Source organism: Nelumbo nucifera, chromosome 3 (genome assembly GCF_055504915.1).
Source record: "Nelumbo nucifera cultivar China Antique chromosome 3, China Antique-T2T, whole genome shotgun sequence".
Lineage (NCBI taxonomy): Eukaryota > Viridiplantae > Streptophyta > Magnoliopsida > Proteales > Nelumbonaceae > Nelumbo > Nelumbo nucifera.
In genome coordinates, this window is record NC_142651.1 from 19462694 (window position 1) to 19488993 (window position 26300).

The 26300-nt window shown below is 43.6% G+C and overlaps 1 protein-coding gene across 1 annotated transcript; it reads right to left on the bottom strand.

Annotated features, from left to right (window-relative positions):
• Positions 1-609: 609 nt before the first annotated feature.
• Positions 610-4794, bottom strand: LOC104600291 (transcription factor bHLH49). The gene is made up of 9 exons (XM_010263179.3): positions 4655-4794; positions 3124-4495; positions 2798-3025; positions 2635-2700; positions 2473-2541; positions 2095-2166; positions 1800-1997; positions 1282-1372; positions 610-1194 (listed from the first exon to the last, which is right to left on the bottom strand). The coding sequence occupies exons 2-9, from the start codon at positions 3988-3990 to the stop codon at positions 1157-1159; spliced, it is 1629 nt and encodes a 542-aa protein (XP_010261481.1). The 5' UTR covers positions 3991-4495; positions 4655-4794; the 3' UTR covers positions 610-1156.
• Between the last annotated feature and the right edge of the window lie 21506 nt (positions 4795-26300).

Consider the following 26300-nt stretch of genomic DNA (forward strand, 5'->3'; position numbering starts at 1 on the left):
TTGAACACCATGAATTACAGGGCCAATAATGTCCTGTTGCTGACAGACCCGTCTGACCGTATGCAACTCATGGCCTATCAAATCTGCCAGAAACTGGGTTTTCCCTTTACCTCCTCTATACTTTTGTTTGGTTATTAGCATTTTTGACGCCTCCCATGCTTTCGTTGGATCTTTAGAACAGCTTTTTGCAGTCTCGTTTTGCTAGATGATGTCGAATATATTGGTTCCACTGGACTTCATCACTACATTTTAGAGACCAAGAGAATATTTCAGCTGGTTCAGAAGCGGACTCGTTCGATCGCGACGGCCATTTAGTCTTGTCTTTTTTGTTACTCTGTGTAGGAAAATGCGAGTTGTCCGAACAGAAGTCGATAGCGACATGTTATTGATTCTACTAGACAGGGAATCTAGTGATCTTTTTTTTGTTTCTCTCTCTCTCACACACACACATTTTGAAGTTCTAAACTTGTAATTCAAAATTAACAGTTAACTGCAGCTTGCCATGGGTTATTTTGCCACTAAAACTAATAAAGGGAGCTCTAAAATAATTTCTCTTCTATGCATCAGAAAGAATTCACTTTCAACAAGATAACCATCCAGGAACAAGGAAAAAAATGAAAAATGATTTTCATTTGTTAATATTTGGTAAAACTTACAACTTACATTTCTTCTATTAGAACTGAAACAATACAACCATAATTTCAACTGCAAATCCAAAACCCAAGGAACTGATCTCCCCTCAAAACCTGTCAAGATTCGCAGCAAATTCAATGAGAGAACCCATTGAGCATCTTACCCATCTCCCTCAAGCTTCAGTAAAAGATTCCTTTTACAGCACTCTCAGCATCCACATCATTCCCAGAGGAAACTAACTCTTTATCTCCATATACAATGGATTTCCTATTTTGCATATATATACTACTCAGAAAACAATTTTAGCTGTATAATATACCTGAGAATCTTTGGAGGCTGAGTTGCTTTCCCCTCCAGCTGTACAAGCAACTAGTGACCCTCAGCCATGGCTCCAGATTCATAATATCTAAAGTAACAGAAAGATCCTCCCAGTAAAAAAAAATGGATGAGAAATTTCCTCTTATCATCCCTCTTAAACTAGAAGGTCGTGATTCTAAGTGGAACTAGATGCAGAAGATGTCGATCAAAGCTCAACTTTCATATGCCCCGGTGGCAAAGAACCTGCAAATGCAAAGGATAAATTTTAACTGTGAGCAAACCATAGGCAACACTAACTGATGATCCACATAGGATAAACAGAAACTCTACCATTTAACTCTTGGTTGTTGAAAGGAACACTAGCACCGTAGTTCATCTGGACAACATTGTGAAGCTCATCATCAACCCACATGTTGGGTAGCTGTAGATAATTAAGATGTAAGGAGACTGCAAAACCAAATTAAGACTTCCATCCATCTAAAATTAAAAAAATGCATGCTTTACTTTGTACTTTCATAATGTGGCCCACCAAAAATACCCAAAAGAAGTCTTGGCTTATGGAGACTTGCTTGCCTCACTGACATCACAAAGTAGAAGTCCTTTTCATTTTTATTTATTTATACAGCTCTCTCTCTCTCTGTTTTTTAGAGATTTATTGCCTTATACAGCTAGTTTATATACTTAATTTTTTGTCTATTTGCTAAGCATTTATCAAAAGATTCCAAGATGGAAAGAGAAAAAGTGAAATGATCCATTGGGATAACAAGTGAGGTCTCAGAAAAAAAAGGGGATTGAAAAGCAATGGGATTCAAACGAGTGGTGTTAATTTTGCAAGGAAGGCATGGTACCTGAGTTGGTTCCTTGTATCCACCACTCATTGCTGTCAATTGTGAATTAATGGTCCTTCTAAGTGCATCAGAGGGGCTTCCCATGCCAGGAATTCCAGCTTGGATCAATCCCTGTTGAGATGGATGTAGCTGGGGATGAGACATCCCCATATCTGGAGAAAAGCCCATTGTAGAAGAACCACCACGTGCCTGAAGGATCTGTTGTGAAGCAGCAAATAGTTAGAACATGAAAGAAATCAAAATAAAGTATTCATGTATAAATTTTGCATCTATGTGTTTATGCGACTTCACTTACATCTTTGGCTAGGAAGCCTTCAATATTGAAGTCCAACCGTGGATTGACAGCTGCAAGTTTCATCGACAAAAACTACAAGAGAGAACTTTTCATATTTTCAACCATGAACCAACAAAGTTCTTAATACTAACTATGGCAAATATCAACATACACTATGACAGTATCACAGTATATACAATAGGATGAGAAGCACAAAGATCCAGGATATATGCTATTTTCCTGTTCTATATCAACTATTGTGTCAAATCATGTCTCCTATGTAACCCAATTCCGGGATTCAGGTCCATTTTCCCAATCAACAATCCTTTTAAAATTTGAAGCACCTGTGAGTACACAATTACGCAATTAAGAGATTTCTAAGTCTTACAACCACCATACCTCAACCTGCCGTTGCAGCGACTGTACGTAGTTAATGATTTCATCTAGCATGACTGCCTTCCCTGTGACCTGTAAAACCAGCACACCTCATAAAATGAACCACAGACACAATTGAGTCATGAGAAATTCAGTTAAATGAACTCCCAACACCAGATAAAATACCTTGCTACAACCAGGGACAAGGTCTTGAAGAAATTTCATCCTCTCACTGATCTTTTCTCTTCGTACCTATGTTTTGACCAAAAGAAAAGGAGATATGCTATTACCAAAATCTTCATGGCAAAAATAGACTATATAAAAGAAATTTATAGTAGAAGAATGTTACTCTTTCTGCAAGGCTATGGCTGTTTGTTGCCTGACCCCTTCGTGCTCTGACATGAATGTAATCTTCTTTTGGTGCATCAGACGGCTGGGAGCTATCTTTACCATGTTTCCCAGCAGGTTTTGCAGTAGCTGATGTTAGATTTTGGTCACCTTTCTGCTTGGTTTCAGTGTTATCCTTTGCACCCTCACCAGGTACTTGGGCTCCCTTAACTTGGTCAAGCTCATTATCCTTCCATAGAAAATTACTAAAACATGTTAGAAAAATCAAAGAAGAAATAATTAAGTAGGATAGGGTAGAAATTAACAAATCAGAAGCATTATTTCTACCTGACCACTCCTTTTCCTTTTCTTGATGCTAATTCCTTTACTGGAAGAAGGATCCCCACCTGCACTCTCCAACATAGATGGATCCCCCTGCCCATCACCACTACCACTAAAATCGGCTTCATCAGACTCGTTGCTAGAAACCCCAATTCCTTGTTTTTCTTCATCAGGATGCCTCATAAAATTCCCAGTTTGTCTCTCATTTTCTATAGGATTCCCTTCAGTGGCTCCATGATCAGCAGATGGGGTGACTTCTTTGGCAGCTTCAGGCAAATGCATCTCATTGTTCTGAATTGGGGCCTGAACTGTTCCACCCTTTGAATAGGGGACCAAGGTTTGTGGAATGCTGAAAGGATTCATCATATCACTAAAATTCCCAGCATTGAAACATGAAAAACGAGCAGCTCTCTCAATGAAGTCAGCATCCGCTGGGAACTGAGATAAGCTCTGGGGAATGATTCCAGTGTTGCTTTGCAAGAACACCCCACCCTTTGATATTGTGGGATTCCAGCCTATGTCCAGAGCTTTATCAATACTAGTGCTTGAACAAACAGGAATCCCTTTCCTGATAGCTACTGTGTTGGAGGTGTTCGTACCGGTTTGTGCATTACTATCGCAAAAACCCAAGTTCAGTGAATTGGGGTGGTCCCAAATGGTTGGACAAAATGAGTTTACCAGAGAAACAGATGAACCCATCAGATCCCCTTTGCGAACAGGGATGGAATTGTCTGTAGGAACCAAACCCATTGACTGATTAGAGATATTGGCACCCCCAAATCTCCAATCCGTAGACATATTAGATGAATGATAGTTGACGGGATCTCCACTTCCCTTCTCCAAACCAAATTTATCTTTGTCACCCATATCCATCTAACCTCGACAGAAAGTGCAGCAAAAGCAGCAGGAAAAAAACAGGATATCTTTCCCTAACCAAAAACTGGTTTGAGCAAACAACGAGCAATGTACAACATCCAGAATAGTCAACCAAATAAATAGAAGCCCAAATCTGGCAAAGAAAAACAATCCCAAATGCACAAAAAACACTAAACAAAGATCAAAAATTAAATAAAGAACTCAAAAGTCTTCCAACGAACATCAAAGCTAATATAACTTCCAAAGTAGAGATGAAATCAGCTGAAAATAAATAACAAAAGATTACGAGAGTCGACTTCAAATCTTGAAATAGCAATATAAAACAAGGCCAGCCCAAGTATATTGATATGTAAAAAAACAAAAGTATATTGATATGTAATAGAAACCACACAAGTAAAACTGCTACACTCCCAGAGCTATCACTAAATTTGCTACTTCAAAATTACACAAGGGAAGAACCAAGCAACATAAACCCACTTGAAAGGCAGAGCAGAAAAGTCCCCTGAAGAAGTCAAGAAACAACAAAAAAACATTGATTTCAGGATCAAAACCAACCACTCAAAGCCCTGTAGTAAAAAATAAAAGCCCTAGTCAGAGCTTCAGACCGAGCTCTGAACCAGAGAAAGACCCGACCCAAAAGTGGAAAGGGAAAGATACCCACTTGAGATTCGCTGCTACTTTTGGCATTCTGTTCTTCATTGAAACCTTTACTGCACCTTTGTTGAATATGGGCTGCGTTCCTGTTTTTGCTCAGAAAACTGCTAAACTGCCATGTCCGGTGCCCCTCCCCTGGGAGAAAACAACCATGAACAGTGGGAAGAGATAAAGAGAAAAAGAGAGACCGGGCCTTTGAAGGGTAAAAGAGAGGATTAATGGCAAAGGTTCAGCATTTATACCCACGCTTGCATCAGAAAGAGAGCCATTGAATGATTAACCACCGCCACTGCTACTGTAAAATATACAAAAAAACACACCAAGCTTTCTTCACCACCTTTATTTTTTAAATTTTTATTTTCTTTATTTACTTTTTTTACCTTTTATTTTGTATTTTTAATCCCATATTTTAGCCATATTTATACCAGCTTTGAGCTAGCAACTGACATTGCCAACCATATAAAGATTGTTTTTTAAACTTTTCTTGCATGTCCTTCTTTAAACCTTGGGAGCAGAGTTTTAAATCTTATTTAAAGGGTTTTTGTTTGGTCAAGAATCTAACCATCCAAGATCTAATCGATTTTCTCGTCGATTTCTCTGTAGGAGATATATTGAGCTACGTTGCAGTTGCAGGGTGCTTCAGACAGACGGACGGACCCCAGATTTTGCATTATTTTAAAGGGTGCCCCCAGTCGTAACCTCACTGTGATAATTTGGATAACATATCCCTGCACCATCATCTTGATGTTCATTTTTGAAAGGACAGAAACTTTAAGTAGACTGCGAATCCTCTACTCGTACTCGTACAACCGTAGTTGTAGTTATTGCTTCGTGGTTCACGCAACTATCGGAGATACGTACGAAGCTGCTGAGACCCTGAGACGGAAGAGTGTCTTTTGACAGACAATACAAGGAATTGTAGAGGTGTTCTTAGTAATTGCGCTTCTGTACCTGGTACAACACCCTTCACCTGTATTCAAGATTGAAATGTATTCCTGAATCCTGATCCTTCGGTTAAAAGACTTTCGGAGGATTTGCAGTTCAATGCATCACGTTGGAATGATGGTGGAAGAGAATAAAATGAACCCAATAATCAATTCATGTGGAAAGGCCAACGGAGAATGGTCAAGTGAACAAAAACAGAAATGGGTATACGGATCATAAAGTCGTGGAGAATGGGTATACGGATCACGAGATTATAATGAACTATGTACATTCTTTGAACTATACACCACCGATGTGTTCATGTCTTCAATCCATGTTTGGCAAGGACAGTCATTACCCATTCTTGATATGACGAGACAACCTCCTCTTTTCTTTTCTCTTATTAACCTCAAGTACACATTGAACAAACTTTTCATAATGGTTGGATCTAGGTCGGATATTCGGGGACCCCATTTTAGATTATATGGTACTCGACTCAACTAAGCCTTGTCCCAACTCCCAATTATTATTTTAGGGTGGCATGCTTTGAATTGTAACGTGATTAGAGAATGTGAGCTCCATAACCCGGTCGAATGGAATGGAAGGTAATAACTTCGTTTCACCAACTTTCAAGCTCTATTAAACAAGTGAAGAATAAAGTGACTCTCTTTTCTTTTAGAATAATCTACAGATTCGTGACTCGTAAAAATGACATCAGATATTCCCCAAAGAAAAATTCCAGATGAAGGAAAAATCAAAGAAAAACAGCGGAAGATAGAGGAAAGATTCAATAAGGCCATCTACGGAAAAGTCATTGCGGATAAGCAGATGAATGCATTTGGAGTTCTACAAAAGGTAAAAAAATTTTGGCCAAATTGCAAATACGAAGTCATATGGCTAAAAGATGAAATATTGTGGATCATTTTTAAGAAAAAATCGGATATGGAGATCTTCTTATCTCAGGAACCATGGCTGTACCATTGATATTGCAGCGGTGGAGGCAAAATACCATCCCAAGATCACTTCCTTTCTCTGAGCTAAAAATGTTCATCCGAATAGTTGATGCTCCGATGGAAAAAAGTTTTTTTGGTCTTGGGGAGCAAAAATGGTAAGTGATGTCGCATATTTCGGCTGCTCCCTACTAGATATGATTTGGCTGCTAGCAATGACGAAAACTGGGGTAACCTGCAAGAGAGGAGCCAGAGATCCCGGGGCGGCTGACCCGGCAGGGACACTTCGATGGCTAAGTTAGCACATAGTAGCTGTAGTAGAGAGCTTGAAGATGATGAATAGTGAGTTTGAGAGCTAGAGAGCAAAGATTACGCATAAAAAACATACATACGCCCCTAGGGGTGAAGTCTTTATATACTGGAATCCTGACAGGTTAGGTGGAGTAGGTCGCTTTGTCAGATCCGTTACCGTGTTAGTTGGGAGTAACGTCTCTCGCGGTGAGGTTGGCCATCCCCGTCTGAACCAGGGAGTGGGTGAACTAATGTAGCTGTTACAAAGTACGGTTCTGAGGGATGCAGAGTACGGAGGTGCGTTCCTCGAGGTTGCCATGCGGAGGTCGATCAGACTAGGCAACGGGCTGCTCACGAAGTGTCGGGCTGCTTGGTGGCGAGCTGCTTGACTTCGCGTTTCACAAACTTGATCTGCCCCGAATGCCGAAGTGCTTCAGTACCGAAGTGATCTTGCACTGAGGTAGGCCTGTTCCGTGGTGGCTCATCTGTCCGAGCTCGACCTGTAGCGGACTTGGCACTGTTGTCCTGCTCACGAACTGGTACCGGGACGATCTTAGCCCGAAGTAACTTTAGTTCAGGGTGCTAGCGTACCCGAGGTTGCTTTGTAGCGAGCTAATCTATGTTGAGCTGTCACCCGTGTTGAGTCATGTCCGCGTGTCTCTTGATTATGAGGTCGGGCCAAATTCCCCTTCATCAATTGCCCCCCACTCCCCGAGCTAGGGGTCACAACCCAGTGCGGGCAGTTTACGACGTGACAAGTGGATTTTGGCTCGAAGTCTAGGCTGCTCTGTTAGATCGCGTGCGATTTACGCGCAAACATCACACGATCTATAGATTCCGCGGACTCCAAAAAATGCGCTAAACTATTTTTGATCTCGAGGGTAGTGCAACTGGTTTTCTTAGGATTCGTCGGATTGCTTTGATCTTGACCGTTGCTTCTTCGATACAGTGGCTATAAATAGGGAGACCCGAGACTCATTTCCTTCGCCACAAGCTTACTAGTCTTCGATCTAAGGTCACGCTAAGCTTCTTTAGCTCAGGTTTTCTAGTTCGCCACTTTCTTCCAGTTCGGTCGTCCCTCTTTGGTGAGTCTCCCTTCGCATTTCTTTTTAGTTCGATTCAGTTCCATGTCTTCCTCTAGTTCTGATAGTCTTTTAGATGAGGCCGAGGAGGGTACCTCGGCCCAGGTCGATAGCCGAGACGAGGCTACTTCGGGCTTAGAGGCAATTTGTGGCCTTCCCGAGGTACAATCACCCCGGGAGGCACGGGAGGCCTTGGGTAGTCTGGCATCCACTTCTCAACAAGGTCGGGTGCTAGACAACTTTGGCCCTTCAACAATGACCTTGGACCGGCTCCAGGCCTTAGTGTGCTGGTACAACCTCCCGAGAGAGTTCTCCTACAGTCTCCCCTTAGGTAACTTCCCTTGGGAACACAATCACAATGAGATTGTGATTTTTGAAGAGCAGCTCGTGGCTAGGCACAAACTTCCCAACAGGATCCCGGCCTGGAAACGGGATTACTTCATGGTCCGTAACCCCGAGGGGTGGTCTTTCCCAACCCATTGGAGGCCAGGCATTCAGGATTCTGGTGTTAGACTAGACCTGAAGACAAGGGAGACACTCAAGTCTTGGGTGGAGCTCGGCTTCATTTGTGCGGACTACCTCGTCGAAGATAAGCTCGTGCAGGCCGGCTTGAGTCCTAGTTGGTCACCTTGGATTTTTTGCTTTTTTAAGGTTCTGATTAGTTCGTGGCTAATCTTATTTTTCATTTTTGCAGTTACCATGTCGGTCAATGTAGAAAGTCTCTTGAGAAGCTCCCAGAAGGGGAAGAAGAGGGATGCGAAGAGATCGTGCCAGGAGGTCGGTCTTTCATCTGAGGTCTTAATCATGGAGCCGGTCTCCACTGGGCCTCCCTAGGAAGAGGTCCAACCTGCTACTCCTGAGGCGGTTACGGACGAGGACCACCGTGAGGGAGCTCGCCACCAAGAGCCGGAGAGTTCGTCTGCACCCGTGGAAGCGGGTATCGCACCAGAGAGTACTCCTCCGAGCTCGCAAGAGAGCATTATGGACTACGTGCTCGCCATGCGTAAGAGTCGGGATGTCGTCTTCCACTACAAAGTCGCGAGGTGGGCGATGTCTACGAGCCAGCTTTTGGGACTAATCGCCAGTCACTGTACGGTGGTGAGCATTATGCCTTTTTCTTCTCCCCCCCCTTTTTCTTTTCTTTTTTTTTGACTCACCTCAGTTTTCTTTTGGTAGGCTAACTCTACTGGTCATGCGTTGGCCTGCCAATCGGCGATCGGTTCAAAGGAAGCTCGTGACGCCAAGACGGAGGTGCAGAAGCTCCACCGCGAGCTGTACCTGACTCGGGGTGAGGTACTTAGAGCCAAAAAGTCGGTTGAGGCCCAGAAGCATCTGATCTTGACCCATGAAGGATAGATCTCCGCGCTGGTTGAGGAGAAGGCGCGGCTTCAGTGAGAGGTCGTGAACCTCGAGGCCACGGTTAAAGAGCGCCCCGAAATCTTCGAGACTACCATCGCAAAAGAAAGGAAAAAGGCCATCGAGAGCTTCAAAGAGTCCCCGGAGTTCAAGGCCCTGCAGGTCGAATACGGCTCGAGCTCTTATCGCTCTGGGTTCAAGCTGTGTTGGTACCTGGTCCGGCAGAAGTTCCCCGATCTCAACCTTGGTGACGTCACGATGACAGGCTTAGACTCCGGCGTGGCCAAGGCGGCGGATGAGGATCCAGACTCCCCAGGGGAGGAGAGTGATGATGAGGTTGAAGTGGTGGACCCCTCCGCGTGATAGCTTGTTGTTCTTTCTCTCTCTCTCTCTCTCTCTCTCTCTCTCTCTCTCTTTTGTTTTGAATTGTGGATGTACACCCCGGGGCCATTGAGCTCGGGTCATAGTAAAATTCCTGTACTTGAACTTTTTCATTAATGAAGTATACTGTTTCTAAGTAACCTGAGTGCAAAATAATTCTAAGTGAGAGTGAGCCCCGACCTAGGTAATTTAATGTGTAGATTACCCTAATTGTCGAGCTATCGAGTAAGATAACCAGTAAGGATAACCAAAATAAAATTTGCCCAAGTGTTTGTTACTCCAATTCTGTGTGGATTACCCCGAACCGTCGAGTTACCAAGCTTGGTAACAAGTAACGGTAACCAGAGTGGAATTTTTCCAAGTGTTTGTCGCCCCGAGCTGCCTGCTATGGCTATCAGTAGGGGTAACATCATGTAATGTACTCCGCGCACGGGCTACTTGCTTAAATGTTGGTTTGTCCTCTTCAGGCCCGACTTGTCGAAGTTTTCGTTAGTTTGGTGTTTTTAGCCCTTAGGCCCTGGGAGCAACTTAAGGTCCAGTCTCCTTGGGTTTGCCCATGCCGAAGAGGCAACTGGGTCTTGAGTGCCCATGCCGAGGAGGCGACTGGGACTTGGGAGTGCCGAGCTTCTTGTGAGGTGCCAGGCTAACTGGGTGCCAAGCTGCCTTTGAGGTGTCAAGCCGACTAGGTACCAAGCTCTCTGCCAGTTCGGTACCTTAGCCCTTAGGCTCCGGGAGCGACTTAAGGTCCACTCCCGGGTTTTTCCCATGCCGAAGAGGTGACTAGGTCTTAAGCAATAACTTAGTCCACCCTCCTGGACTTTGCCCATGCCGAAGAGACGAATGTGTCTTATGCAGCAGTATAGCCCTTAGGCTTTGGGAGCGACTCATAGTCCACTCCTGAACTTTGCCCACGCCGAAGAGGCAACTGGGTATTGCTGTGGCCCTTAGGCTCTGGGAGCGACTTAAGGTCCACTCCTGAACTTTGCCCACGCCGAAGAGGCAACTGGGTCTTGTTGTGGCCCTTTGGTTCTGGGAGTGACTTAAGGTCCACTCCTGAACTTTGCCCACGCCGAAGAGGCAACTGGGTCTTGTGCTGGTGCTGAGGTCAATTGTTAGCTTGGCCTTTGGTTTTCTAGGGGTGTTTCTGCAGTTCGCTCCTTAGTTTGGCAATCACAGGTAGTATCGCCTGAGATTACTGATATTCCATGCTCGAGGTACTGACTTTTCTTCTAGGGTTTCGAGTTCATACGTACCTTCCCCAAGTACCCGCTTTACTCAGTAGGGACCTTCCCAGTTTGGTCCGAGCTTACCTACACCGGGCTCAGGCACCATAACTTTCCGAAGGACTAGGTCGCCGACACGAAAGTGCCGCTTCTTGACTCGGGCGTTATAGTACCGAGCTATTCTTTGCTGGTAGGCTGCGGTCCGGATGTATGCGAGGTCCCGTATTTCTTCCACCAGGTCGAGGTTGGTACGGAGCTCGTTATCATTTTCTTCGTCGTCGTACGCCTCCAGGCGCAGTATAGGTATCTCGATCTCGGCTGGGATTACCGCTTCCGTGCCGTAGGTGAGGTTAAAGGGGGTTTCACCTGTCGCGGTCTTGACGGGAGTTCGATAGGCCCATAGCACGCTAGGCAGCTCGTCCACCCATAGTCTTTTAGCTCGGGCTAAGCGGGCTTTTAGTCCATGGAGTATAGCTCTGTTCGTGACTTCTGCTTGCCCATTTGCTTGAGGGTGTGCCACCGAAGTTAAATTCTACTGTATCCCCATCTCGGCACACCAGTTTTGAAACTTGATATCTTCAAACTGCTTGCCGTTGTCAGAGATAAGTACTCGAGGTAGTCCGAAGCGGCACACTATACTCCTCTAGAAGAAGTTTTGTATATTTCGTGTTGGGATTGTTACCAAGGGTTTCGCCTCTACCCACTTTGTGAAGTAATCCACTACTACCACCAGAAATCTCCTATGTCCTATCGCTGGAGGTAATGGTCCAAGGATGTCAATTCCCCACTGTGCGAAGGGCCAAGGGCTAGTGAGATACTTCAGGTCGAAAGCAGGTTGATGATGGATGTTGGCGTACCTTTGGCATTTATCACATTTCTTGACGAGCTCAAGTGCGTCTGCCTTCATCGTGGGCCAGTAATATCCTTACTGTAGCACTTTCTGGGCGAGAGCCCTGCCCCCCAAGTGTCCTCCGCACAGGCCTTCATGAGTGTCGTGGAGAACAAGCTCAGCCTCTGAAGGTCGCAAACAGTGCAAGTAGGGGAGCGTGTAGGATCTTCGGTACAATCATTCGTCTATCATGACGTACTTGGCTGACTGTCGCTCTACCCTTCTAGCCGCATTGCGATCTGTGGGTCGGGTTCCGTGAAGCAGGAAGCTCACGAGTGGGTCAATCCAACTCGGCTCTGTTTGCGCAACAGGAGCGACCCCTTCTGCCCCCCCTCCCCCCGAGAATGCTGGGTTGAGGTAAATTCTCTATGTACATGGTCCTCATGATGTTGCTGCTTGTGCTGGCTAAAAGGGACAGGGCGTCGGCCTCAGCATTCTCGGACCTTGGGATCTGCCTGATAAAGTATGACTGGAAGCTGCACAGAACTTCCCAGACCTTAGCTAAATAAGCAACCATGGTGAGGTCGCGAGCTTCATAATTGTCGGTGACCTAGTTGACCCCGAGCTGGGAATCGCTGCAGACGATGATGTGTTTCGCTTGTACCTCTTTCGCCAGTGTGAGTCTGGCTTGTAATGCTTCATACTCTACTTCGTTATTGGATGCCGCGAACTCGAATCGAAGTGTGTACTCCAACTTCACCCCGCTCGGCTCGTGCAAAATAGCGCCGGCTCCGCTTCCTTGTTGATTGGATGAGCCGTCTACATGGAGGATCCAAGGCTCCTCGTCCCTGGTTGGCCTTGCTCTAACCGGGGCCGGTGTCGCGCTGGTCGAAGCCTCCTCTTTGTGTTCGAGCTCAATCAGTTCGGGGGCTACGGTGCTGAAGGTGCATTCTGCAACATAGTCGGCTAAGGCTTGAGCCTTGATCGCTGTTTGAGGCTCGTATCGGAGGTCGTACTCGCTAAGTTCGATGGCCCACTTCGTCAGTCTGCTAGATACCTCGGGCTTGAGTAAGACTTGCTTCAGGGGTTTGTTCGTGAGGACAATGACTGTGTGAGCTTGGAAATACGGGCGAAGCTTTTGAGCTGCTGTGACCAGTGCGTATGCCAATTTCTCGATCTTTGGGCACCTGGTTTCGGTATCCTTCAAAACTTTACTCACATAGTAGATAGGTCATTGGACCCGATCTACTTCTTTTATTAGTATCGAGCTGACCACCTCATCGCTCGCGGAGAGGTACAACTTTAAAACATCACCCTCCTCGGGTCGGGTTAGAACCGGGATACAAACTAGGTACTTCTTCAGCTCGTCGAAGGCGAGCTGGCATTCTTCGGTCCACTCGAAGTCTTTACTTTTCTTGATTCCCATGAAAAAAGGTAGGCAGCGATCTGCTGACTTGGACACGAAGCGGCTTAGGGCGGCCATGCGGCCATTCAGCCTCTGAACTTCTTTCAGCTTGCAAGGTAGCTTCATGTCTAGGATGGCCTTTATCTTTTCAGGGTTTGCTTCGATGCCACGTTGGTTCACTATGTAACCCAGGAATTTACCCGATGTGACACCAAAGACACACTTGTTGGGGTTCAGTCTCATACTATACTTGCGTAGAATTTCAAAAGCACATTGCAAGTCACTTATTAAATAGTCTGAGAACTGGGTTTTGACGACCATGTCGTCTACATAGCATTCAACCTTATTGCCGATCAACGACTCAAAAAGTTTGTTGATAAGCCTTTGAAAGGTTGCCCCGGCATTTTTTAGCTCGAAGGGCATGACCTTGTAACAATACAATCCTAGCTCAGTTACAAATGCTGTCTTTTCCTCGTCGGCGGGGTCCGTCTTGATCTGGTTATAGCCCGAGTATGCGTCCAGAAAACTCAGCAACTCGTGCCCTGAGGTCGCGTCCACTATACGGTCGATCTTAGGGAGTGGGAAACAATCCTTCGGGCAAGCTCGATTCAGATTGGTGAAATCGACGCACATGCGCCATTTACCGTTGGCCTTTTTTACCAAAACTGGGTTAGCCACCCAGCTCGGGTAATGGACCTCCCTGATGAAATCGGCTGCGAGTAGTTTCCCGACCTCCTCATCAACTATCCTCTAGCGCTCTGGGGCGAGATTGTGTTTTTTCTGTCTAACTGCCCTGACTAATGGATCAGTATTCAATTTGTGAGCTATTAGCTTGGCATCTATACCAAGCATCTTTGTCGCGGACCATGCAAACACATCTAATGTTTTTAGTAAAAAACTTACCAGCCGAGAGCGGAGAGGCTCCTTGATTGCTGCTCCGATCTATAGGGTCCTGGCTGGATCTTCTAGTGAGGTAGGGATGTGGATTGTTCCTTAGGCTGGCATATCTCGCTCCTCGAAGTACTCTACGGGTCGCTCTATCTCAAGGTCGTCTGCCAGCTTGGCTTTCCCTTTGAGGGCGGCAACGTAGCAATTGTGAGACTCGAGCTGGTCACCTCGCACTGTTCCAACCTCGAAGTCCGTAGGGAACTTCATAGCCAAGTAGTAGGTGGACACCACTGCGTGAAGCGCGCGGGTGATGGGCCGACCTATAATGACGTTGTACGGGGAGGGAGTTGCGACCACCAAGAAGGTGTGCTCGAATCTCGCGAGGCTAGGCTAGGTGTTGATCTCCACGAGTACTGAGATTCGCCCTAAGGGCCTGACTTCCTCTCCGCTAAAGCCAACCAGTGGAGTTCTTGTCGGTTTGAGGTTGCCTTCTCGGAGCTGAAGCTTGTCGAACGCGTCTTTGAACAGGATGTCTGCTGAGCTACCGAATTCGACCAGGATACGCTTCACCTCGAAGTCGTTGACCCTCATCTTTATCACTAGTGCATCATCATGGGGGTACTGGACCCCTCGCGCATCGTCTTCCGTGAAGAATATCAGGTCTTCGGGCCTGAGCCGCTTCGGCGGATTCTGCTCTTCGCACTCCAATCCAGTGATCATGTTGATCATCCCACGGATCGGTCTCTCCTCGGGTGGCTATCTCTGCGGTTGCTTGTTGCGCTGGCTGCTAGGCTCGGGGGCATCTCTCCTTTGCTCCCCATGTCGATCTACCTGGTTTTTATTACTTCTTTGTACAAAATTTTTCAGGTAGCCGTGACGGATGAGCTCTTCGATCTCGTTGTGGAGTTTTTTACAGCCTTCGGTACTATGACCGTGATCTCTATGAAAGTGACAAAATACATTTTTATTTCTAAGGGCCGGGTCCCCCCTTAATCGGGGTGGCCACTTCACAAAAGAAGTGTCATTGATCGCCATGAGAATTTCCCCTCGCTTCGCGTTGAGGGGTGTGAAGCTCGTTCTCTCAACTGGGGGAGCTCGGGGGTGAAAATCCACCCTGTTCCCTCCCCTGGTTAGGGACTTGCTTTTCTTCCTTTTGTCGTCACCGTTGTTCGAGCTGCGGTCTTCTCTCTTTCTTTTCTCTGTTGAGGCTTCGATCCGTTGGTTCATTTCTTCCTCGGTCCCGATGAATTGATCGACGAGCTTAAGGAATTCTGTGATGTCTTTGGGTTTGTTTCCCACCACATGCCATTTGAATTCCCTGTGGGTGATTCCCTTTTTTGTTGCCGCGAGTCTTACGACGAGGTCTAAGTTCGGGATTAGTAGGCAAGTGTCATTGAAGCGTTTGATGTAGCTTCGAATCGACTCTCCTTCCCTTTGGACTATACTGAGAAGGTTTTCTTGTGACATCGGACACTTCTTACTGGTGATGAAGTGCGGGGTGAATAGTTGTACGAGCTGCGCCCAACTTTTGACTGTCCCTGGCACGAGGTTTTTGTACCAAGTGCGAGCTACCCCTTTGAAGGTCGTGGAGAAAGCAACGCACATGCAAGCTTCATCAGCCCCAGCGAGGTGCATCTGGGACTGGAAAGAAACTACGTGATCATTTGGGTCGAAAGACCAGTCATACTTATCCAGGGAAGGGACCCTGAAGTTCGTCGGCATCGGGGAAGCCAGGAGCTCGGAGGATAGTGGAGAGGGTACAGAGAGAAGGGGAGTAGTTTTTGTGATTTCCGAGCTTACTCCCATCTTACCTTTGGGCTGCTTAGGTCGGTCGGGTCCTGCGGGCTGGCTTGGATTTACAGCGCGAGGTGCTCTAGCATGTCTCCTTTGCTGCTGCTGGACTGGCTCCGCAGTAGTGCTGCTGACCTCCGCACTGTCAGATGGTTCCTTGGTTGGAAATGATTCAGACTGCCGCCTACTACGGACCGAAATGCCTTGTCTGGAGTCCTCGGCTAGGACCTCAAACCGGTTTCCTGCAAGAGTTCCTTCAGGTCATGAGGGCCGAGGTGGACTGGTTCTAGTGTGTCGAGTATCTCTCGACCTGCTTACTTGTTGGGAGATGGTAGGAACAACTTGTTTTTCTTTCCTGTTGTGAGACGAAGCCTGGGAGGTCTCCCCCCAGCAGGAACGGCTGTTTTGGCAGCGAGGCTTTCTCAGGGTGATCGGGCACTAAGGTGGGGTTGGTTGTTGGTTCTGCTACAGTGGTGGGAACTGCTGCTAGTACATATGGTGCAGGACTTGCTATTGGTACTGTTGGAACTGCTGGACCTGCTGCATTTGGGCTTGGATAGCCCGCATATAGTATACCAGAGGAAGTGGGGTTTCAATGGAGGTCGCACCCACTACAAGAGGAAGTGGGGCGTTCATAGGCACGGTTGGTTGAGGTATAGTAGGTGCTGGAAATCCCATCCGCGGGGAGCGGTATGGTGAACTGGCCTACGCAGACAGTGGGGAACTGAGGTTGCCCCCTGGAGACGTTTGCTTCGGTGTGCTGTCCAACATTGCTTGAGGAAACCATGGGTTTATGTTTTAGGTTTTTGGAATAGAGATAAACGGCTTTTAGTAACGAGTTTCCCACAGACGGTGTCAAATGATGTGGCATAATCTAGCTGCTCCCTACTGGATATGATCTGGCTGCTAGCAATGACGAAAACTGGGGTGACCTGCAGGAGAGGAGTCAGAGATCCCGGGGCGGCTGACCTAGCAGGGACACTCCGATGGTTAAGTTAGCACATAGTAGCTGTAGTAGAGAACTTGAAGATGATGAATAGTGAGTTTGGGAGCTAGAGAGCAAAGATTACGCATAAAAAACAAACCTTTGCCCCTAGGGGTGAAGTCTTTATATACTAGAGTCCTGACGGGTTAGGTGGAGTAGGTCACTGTGTTAGATCCGTTACCATGTTAGTTGGGAGTAACGTCTCCCGCGGTGAGGTTGGCCATCCCCGTCTGAATCGGGGAGTGGGTGAACTAATGTAGCCGTTATAAAGTACGGTTCCAAGGGATGCAGAGTACGGAGGTGTGTTCCTCGAGGTTGCCATGCGGAGGTCGATCAGACTAGGCAGCGGGCTGCTCACGAAGTGTCGGGTTGCTTGGTGGCAAGCTGCCTATTGGTGAGCTGCTTGAGTTCGCGTTTCACAAACTTGATCTGCCCCGAATGCTGATGTGCTTTAGTACCGAGGTGATCTTGCATTGAGGTAGGCCTGTTCTGTGATGGCTCGTCTGTCCGAGCTCGACCTGTAGTGGACTTGGCACTGTTGTCCTACTCATGAACTGGTACCGGGACGATCTTAGCCCGAAGTAACTTTAGTTCGGGGTACTAGCGTACCCGAGGTTGCTTTGTAGCGAGCTGATCTATGCTGAGCTGTCACCCGTGTTGAGTCATGTCCACATGTCTCTTGATTATGAGGTCGGGCCAAATTCCCCTTCATCAGTAAGTATTGTTGGGCAACCAATACCTAAAGGGAACTGGGAAACAGATACAGACGAAGAGGATCCACAGTGGGAGAAGGTCTCTAAGATCCAAGTTATGCTGGACATCAGGAAACCCCTGGCTTTAGGAAATTGGGACAGAGACGACGAAGGGGTAGCAAAATGGTTCTCTTCCAAGTTTAGGAGTCAAATCAGGATGACGTGGAAGAGAGACTGGTAAGAGACATACAACGATTGAAAAAGGGGGAAAATGTCATTTACAATAGTGAAAGAGCTGACATGGCCTTCGAACTAGAATTTTCAGGCATCATAATTAGAGAAATCCACTCTGAAGATCTGATGGATAAAGAAGGTTTTGGATTGCTAGCAAAATGGGTCAAATCTTCCCAACCCGAGAAAACAAATTGGAGCCAAGAGGATCAAGCTTATTTCAAACAAACCCGGAGCCCTTTGCCAGAATTTACCCTACTTCAAGATCAGGTTAGCTTGGAGAGTATTCTAAAACAAGGGCGAGATGATCAGGAGGGAGAACTTGTGACCATGGAAGAGGATTATATCAAGGGAAGCCAATCGGAGGGAATGAATCTGGAGGAGGAAAAAGACCAAGGTGATGCAAAAGCTTTAATTGGAAACACCACAACATCACAGGAAGAAGAGGTATTTCTCTCCCTAAATTTTCTCCCTCATTATTCTCAAGATGAAATATTTTCTACACCAAGTAGCTCTTCCATCTAGTTAAATGATTTGTATTATAGGACTGACTGGTTTTTGAAGAAAACATTTTTCCGAAAATGGAAAAAAACAAAGAAATGCCAAAATTTAGAATACTTGCCTCCCATAAGGAGGATATAACAAAAGGAGAAAAAAAACAGAAAAAAAACAGAAAAAATGAAAATCCCCTTTCAAAAATCCTCCTTTTAAAAAAGAATGTGAAAAAATATTTCATCAGTAACTCAGTTTAGAGGGGTAGTTTATTGTCAAAAAATATCTATGCTCAAAATATAGGAGGGGGGTCAGTAGAATTGGAGAGCTCTTTGCTATCCATACACTATCACCAAAGAAACAACTAGTTCATGAGGAATCTTGCTAAAAATAAGTGGGTTGGGGTCTATCCCGGAATAGACCCTAGGGATCAAATGAGTATATTAAACTGGAATTGTGAGGGAATTGGGTCTCCACTAACAATTCAAGCTCTAAAGGAGACCACTAGAAGAACATACCCAAATATCATTTTCCTTATGGAGACCAAGCACTCTTTATTAAACTTCAAGAAAAAATTAGGTTTCCTAAAGTCCTGGAGCTGTTGGGGGAGTGATGCAAAGGGGTTGAAAGGGGGATTAGCCCTTTTTTGGAAAGAAGGGATCATTCAAAAAATTCTGTTTGTTGATAATCAGTTCATCCACTCTAAAATCTGCAAGGAATGAAATAAGAAATGGTACTGTACTTTTAATTATGGAGAGCCCAAATGACACAAAAGAAAAAATTTCCTAAAGAAATGGGGTGTTTTGTCCACTTTTGTTAGGGGACCTTGGCTTTGTTGTGGGGACCTTAAACCTGATCTTCAGCAAGGAGGATAAAGAAGGTGGGAGACCCTACAATCTGTGCCTTCCAAACTCTAACAAGAAGTTTCTGAATGATTGCGTCTTATCAAAGGTAAGAAGTCATGGAGTTAAATTTACCTGGTCAAATAAAAGGGAAGGAAAAGAAAAAATAAAAGCAAAGCTAGATAGAACCGTAAGCAATCAAAGCTGGAATAACCTATTTAAAGAAGCCCATGCTAAAACCTTGATCTGCCTAGGATTTGACCATTATCCAATTATAATGAACACAGTACGAAATACAAGAGGCAAATGAAGTCTTTCAGAATGGAACAAATGTGGCTAACCCATGAGAGTTTCAAGGAAATTGTCCAAGCTAGTTGGATAGAGCAACCAAATGGGTCATCTCATGACAAATTTCAAAGCAATTTTTCAAACATGCAAGAAAATCTAAGAATTTGGAACAAAGAAGTCTTTGGAAATGTTCAATACAAAATTAGAAGCCTGAGGAAAGTAATAGAGTTAGAACTGAACTTGGGATGCTCAAAGAATGAATCAAGAATTAAAACTCTAGAAGCAAAACTGGAAATCTGGCTTATGAGAGAAGAACAAATGTGGGCTTAAAAATATAGGACAAATTGGCTCCAACATGAAGACAATAACACCAAGTTTTTCCATGCCCAAACCATAAAAGGAGAAATAGGAATAGGATTCTCAACCTTGAAAAGGAGCCAAGTGTCTGGATAGATAATCAAATAGAAATAGAAAAAACCCTCACTCAACACTTTGAGAATATATTTCAAACAGCAATTTTGCATGACCCTGAGGAGATTCTGGAGAGCATGAGTAGGAAAATATCCAAAGAGGAAAGCAGATGAATGGAGAGAAATATAGAAGAAGAAGAAATTAAAGAAGCCTTACTTCAAATGGCTCCTCTGAAAGTTCTGAGCCCATATGGCTTTTAAAACATTTTTTTTCCAAAAATATTGGGAAATTGTAGGACCTGATCTCTACAAAGTTGTTTTGGATTTTTTAGCACTTCTCACTTAAGTAGGGACATTAACAAGATTTTCATAGCCCTAATTCCCAAAGTTAAATACCCCACAGAGGTAACTCACTTCCGACCCATCAATCTTTGTAACACCACTTACAAGGTCATAGCAAAGGTTCTAGTAAACAGAGTCAAACCCTTATTGCACAAAATAATCAGTGAGAATCAAAGTGCCTTTATTCCAAATAGGAAAATTGATGATAATATCTTAACCGCCCATGAAATTATAGATTTTATGAGGAAAACAAGGGGTAAGAAAGCTTTGGTGGCTCTAAAATTGGACATGAGTAAGGCTTATGACAGAGTGGAGTGGAGTTTCTTAGAGAGGGTTCTAACAAAGCTAGGTTTTGGAAACAAATGGGTAACTTGGATATTAGAGTGTATCAGTATCCCACCAAATCTTGATAAAAGGCTCCCTGAGTAGACCTTTGATTCCAGAAAGGGGAATTAGACAAGGAGATTCACTATCCCCATACCTTTTCCTTTTTTGTATCTAAAGCACTCTCCACTCACCTTCATCACCATGTTTTGTAGAAAAAATTTCAAGTGTGAAACTGGACAGGGATTGCCCAGCAATTTCCCGCCTGTTTTTTGCGGATGATAGTTACTTATTCACAAAGGCAACTCCATTTGAAAGTCAAAATCTGGTGGAGGTAGTCAAATTTTATGAAAAGTCTTCTGGCCAATAGATAAATTTTTCTAAGTATGAGATCTTTTTCAGCAAAAATTTTCATCCAAAGCTACAAAAACTCTTAGCTAGAAGGTTAAAAATTAAAAAGGTGGACCATCTTGGAATCTACCTAGGCTTACCCACAACTGTTGGAAGATCAAAGACAAATTTATTCAATCATTTGACAAGGAGAATCCAGTCCAAAACTTCCAAGTGGAATGAACTTCTCCTTTCAAATGGAAGGAAAGAAGTCCTTTTGAAATCTGTAGTAGCTGCCATTCCAAACTACACCATGTCTTGCTTTTTACTTCCCAAGGCCATCTATCAAGAGATGAAAAAATCTCATAGAAGATTCTAGTAGGGATCACAAGAAAAACAAAACAAAGAAAATTGGGTCAGCTGGGAGATCACAAGTAGAAACAAAGGTGATGGTGGAAGGTGATAAAAGCAACCTCTAGTGCAAGGTGATAAAAGCAAGATATCTAAAAGGAAAAAAAAAAATCTAACTGATGACCTACAACATAGAGGATCATGGGAGTGGCACAGTGTCCTAGCTAGAAGAAAAATCCTTATGTTAGGGGCTTGTTGGGATATCAACTCGGGAGAAAATATCCTCATTGACCAAGAAAGAAGGTGCTAGAACATAGAAGTCTTTAGGGAGCATTTTACAAAAGAAATTGAAGACCAAATTAAAAAAAAAAAATCTCATTGGCTACTTGTAATTAGGGGGACAGACTAATATGGAAAGAGAGTAATAATGGTTTGTTCTCTGTCAAGTCGGCTTATGTCCTTGCTAGCAGAGAAAGATTTGAATCCCATGCTGAAAACCAATCTTCAATCAGAATCATAATCAATAGTCAAAACAAATTGCACTATAAGGAGTTATGGAAATTAAAAATAGACCCACAGATCAAACACTTCATCTGGAAATGTCTATGGGATGCAATAGCAGTCAAGAATAATATAGAAAAAAGGAAAATAGTTCAATTTAATATTTGTCCAATTTGTTCTAGAGAACCAGAGACAACAATGCACATCCTCTTCAAATGTGATCATGCTAGATTTCTGTGGTTTGGCTCTTGTTTTGGCTATAATTCAGATCTTGCACCAAATGATTTTAAATTCTGGTTTGACAACTAGATTGTAAAATGCAATCAGTTGAAAGACAGTAAGGAGGAGCTTCTAAACTATTCAGCTCTATTGTTATGGACCATTTGAAGAGTAGGAATAAATATGTTTTTGAAAATGAACTCCCTAATCCGCATCTATCTCTTCTATCTTTTAGCAGGGCCTGGAAGGAAAGGATGATGATTTTGCTGAAAAAATGGCAAGGTTCTTTGCAAACGCCTAAAGAAGATAGGCCATCTTTTTTGTGGAAGCTCCCAAAGGAAAATTCCTTGAAGATCAATGTGGATGGCAGTTTTGTGAGAACAGGTAAGGCTGGCTTTGGAACTATCATCAGAAATCATCTCGGCTGTTGTGAAGCTTTTTGTTTTAGGCCTGCTCCAGTTCTGTCACCTTTGCAAGTTGAAGCCTTTGCTTGCCTCCAAGGCATTAATCTAGCAAAGAAGTTTTGTAGGGGCCCTTTTGTGGTTGAATGTGACAACAAGCTCTTGATGCAAGCTCTAGCCTCAAAGAACCCGCTTGGAACTCATGATGCTTTCTTTTTTTGTAAAGATATTTTAAACTCCAGCAAGGACTTGGACCTTTCTTTTTCTTTCTCTGGTAGAGAAAGTAATGTGCTAGCACATAATCTAGCAAAAAAAAGGCCTATCAGATTCAGGTGTTTATACTGAAGCGATGCCTTTATGGTTAGCTAGCTGGGTGGAGTTTCCCCTTGCTTTGTAATTCTTGCTCTTTGAATCTTGTCTTTTTTTTTTTTACCCAAAAAAAAAATCACATCTGATCTGACCCAAACCATTATGTGTGTAAGGAGGCAAAGTGGGCACTCACAACCCTGGTTGCATTTGGAATAAGTGTAAAATGTCATTGGTGTAAAAATATATCACTCTGAAATTATTGCATCATGATGGTTCTTGGAGTGTATGTGAGAGAGACGTTACTAGTGCTTTTACACCAATGGAAAGATGAAAAACCGGTTTTTACATGGAAAACATTACAAAAATAGAGGTGTAAAACAACCTACAGGCAGCCCACGCAAAGTGCGAGCTGTGCTGTGTCGGATCATGGGTCGTTTCGGGCTGTGCCGCCCTCCCTTGAGATAAGTTGGGGGTCGGCCAAGCACGACCCATGGCCCAAGCCCGTACGGGCCCATGTCGTGTTGTAGGTTGGGCTGGTCTGTGGGCCAAACCGGGCCATGGATCGGATCAAAACTATTTATTTAAAAAATTGAAAAAAATTAAAATTTTAATTTTATGTGAATTTTGATGTATACAATTGTTTATATATACAATAATTAAATAAATTAGTATAATAAAATTGAAAACAATTGTTTACTTTATCAATATATTATATATAATTATAATTTATATAATATATTATATATGTAAAATAAAAAAAATATATTATTTATATAAATATATATGAAATATATAAATAATGTATATGGGTTGTGTCGACATGCGGGCCGCGGGAGGCACGGCCCACTCGGTTGTGTTGTGCCGGCCTGACCCGTGGACCTAAAATCCCATTCCCAGCACGGCCCACACAATGATACAGAGCATGGCATGGCCCACAGACCGTTATGCTAGACCATGCCGGGCCAGTCTAAATTCATGTCAAGCTACAAGCGACACGGCCCGATTTACACCTTTAGACAAAAAAGGTCGTTTACACCAATTTCGTTGCTATTTTACAAGCGACACTGCTTCCATATGCAGCCTTATCAAATTTGGGCTCAAACATCTCATTTGCCACGTCGAACCACGGGTGACTAAGGACTAACCCATTGGAGGACACTCTCCTCTAATTGGGTTCCATTTATTACTGCAAACCTAGGAACTAGGAAGGTATAGTTGATTTAATGGTCATTCATTAACTCTTACAGTCTTACTTCAAATCAACGTTTTAAAAAACGATCCGGAAATGGAAACGTTCTGGCCACCAATTTTTGGGTCAATGGTCTGACCGTCTGATTTGAATGAGCGGTCCATTCTGATAACAAAATTAAAAAAATAAAAAAATAAAAAAATAGTAAAAAACCATTGAATGGGTCGACGATTCGACCCCAGATCAACAATTTATTGACTTTTTCAACAATTTTTGACCAAATTCTAGATTTTGGGTAAAATGGAATCAATTGCCTAAACGATTCCCTAGCCGAATGGTCCGACCATCCGGATCAACGGCAGTTCGAAAACGTTATCTTCAACTCCGAGAATTTGACGAGATGTCAAGTCACTCAATTCGAACCCTTTCCTCCACGAGAAATTTGACAAGAGCCAGGAAGATGTGAGGTTGGGATTCTTATGTTACCTGTTCCAGAACGTACGGCTGGAAGGAAATCTTACCTTGGATTGCATGGGATGTGCGGATTCTGAAATCCTCTTTCAAACTAGTTAATTCCCTCAACCCCCCAATTTCTCGTGGCTTCAAATGTCTCCTGGAAATGGAATCATAAGAAAGCACACAATAAAGCTGATTCAGATGAAGGAATTGAACAGGAGAATGGGAAATCCTTGATCTTGCGTTAATCAACTGGCTTATCAAGCCATCAAAGGAGGAGGCGATCAACAGCAACCCACTTGGGTTGACTCAACGATTTTGGGGCTGATGACTTTAATTGAATGAAAAAAAAAACAGTAATTGAGAGAGGAAACTGTGTGTCTGTTGTGGTCTGTACAAACATATAGTTTATATTTTATAAACCAAGATAAACTAATTCCCCGTTCATAATTTTCCTTTCTTTAATAAAATAAGATAAAATATATAATATTGTTTTTACAAAATTATATATTTTATCTCTTTCTCTCTCTCTTGTCATTATTAGTTGGCATTGGGACTTGCATTCACCAATTCCTAAGCTTTAGAATAGTGGAATCTCTCTTACTCTTTCACTTTACTTTATTAAACTCTAATCTACTGCTAAGCTAAGGTTTAGTAGAAAAAAAATGGCAATGTAAGAGATAAAAATGATTTGTATTGATTGGGTGGGTTTTACTATGAAATTGTAGAAACAGTACTTCTCTTGGCTAGCTTTTCTTACTTTTTTTTTTCCTTCATTGGTTTTCTTTAGTTCCACCTCTCCTTCAGATTCTATCAATGTTTGTAATATTAAAAACATTTTTATATCCACTTACATAAGAAACTATGTACAATAATCTAGAGAGGAAAGGAGTTCATGGAAGAGAGGACAATGGGCAAAACCTACCACAGCATTAAAGAAATGGGGGGGGGGGGGTGGATTCCTTGGTTCTCTCTCTCTCCAATTAGCTTATGTGGAAGTCAGGAACTGAGCAAATGGGGTAGTGCCACGTGTAATATTTGTGCCTTTTGGAGTAGGGACAGACAGGTAAAATCTTGGAAGGCTTATTGACTGGCAGCACTGTAGCAATAAGATAATAAAGATAAAATAAACAGTGCATGGTTGGCAATTGGAATGGCTCTCCTTTTGGGAAAGGTAAACCTAAGCAACCAAATCCCATCTAAAGCAATATGGGATGGGATTGTGGGAGTTGGGGATTCGAGATCTCTTGGAAGGGGTTTTACAATTCTTTATCTGGAATCAAAGTTTGATTGCATCATTGACGAGAACCCTGCGCTCTCTCTCTCTCTCTCTCTCCACACACAGAGAGAGAGAGTGGTTGATAAAAGATGCCCAGGTTTTGAACTTTAATCAATTAGGCTTAAATTTAACTACCAACAAAAAATTATGTTACTGAAACTAAAAGTACTGATCTGTTAAACAATGTTCCTTTTTCTTTTTCTCTCCTTTTTTTTTTTTTTTTTTTTGTGAAGGGGGTTTACGCGGTGAGACGCTGTAACAAGGCTGTAATAGTGAAGATGACAGCTTGCTTAGTTGGTGAAATTATGACTTTTCATATCATAAACATATATGTTTAGAAAACTGTCTACATTCGTCAAGCTACCAAGTATTCAAGTATTCGTAACCCCCCTTGCTTACAGTCCTAACTAAACCTCTTCCCCCAGGCCATCCTCACCTCCCATAGAAAAAGAATCAAGGAAATTTTGAGTAGAATAAAAGAAAGCCAAAGTGAGGGAGAGTTATCTGCGACCAGGGTCACAGATCAACTCAACGACCTGTAGTGATTATTGATGGTGAAAAAGACAAACTATCATGTCTAACACACTGGCGTGTTAGAAAATCACTGGGGGTCGTTGAGTTGTTCTACCACGGTGGTTGCAGGTAATGTTTTCTCAGCCAATCCATCAAACGGGTCGACGGTGGTCGCCGTTTTTTGATAACTTCAGTTGTCCTGGTCTTTTGTCTGCAGCCGTAGGAAATAGAGTTATGGGTTTCTCATTTCTCATTCCTGCTATACAACAATATTAAAAATATAGACCATTTGTGGTAGTTCCCACTTGGATTTATACTATGTAAAGAGTATGATATGTCTCAACCAAATACTCTGGTGGCAATATTTAGAAAATTGATT

Coding starts and splice junctions, on each gene's coding strand:
- LOC104600291 (XM_010263179.3), bottom strand. CDS start 3,990: ATGGATATGGGTGACAAAGATAAATTTGGTTTGGAGAAGGGAAGTGGA. Junction 3,026..3,123: donor AAAGGAAAAGGAGTGGTCAG/GTAGAAATAATG, acceptor TTTCTATGGAAG/GATAATGAGCTTGACCAAGT. Junction 1,998..2,094: donor AAGGCTTCCTAGCCAAAGAT/GTAAGTGAAGTC, acceptor GCTTCACAACAG/ATCCTTCAGGCACGTGGTGG.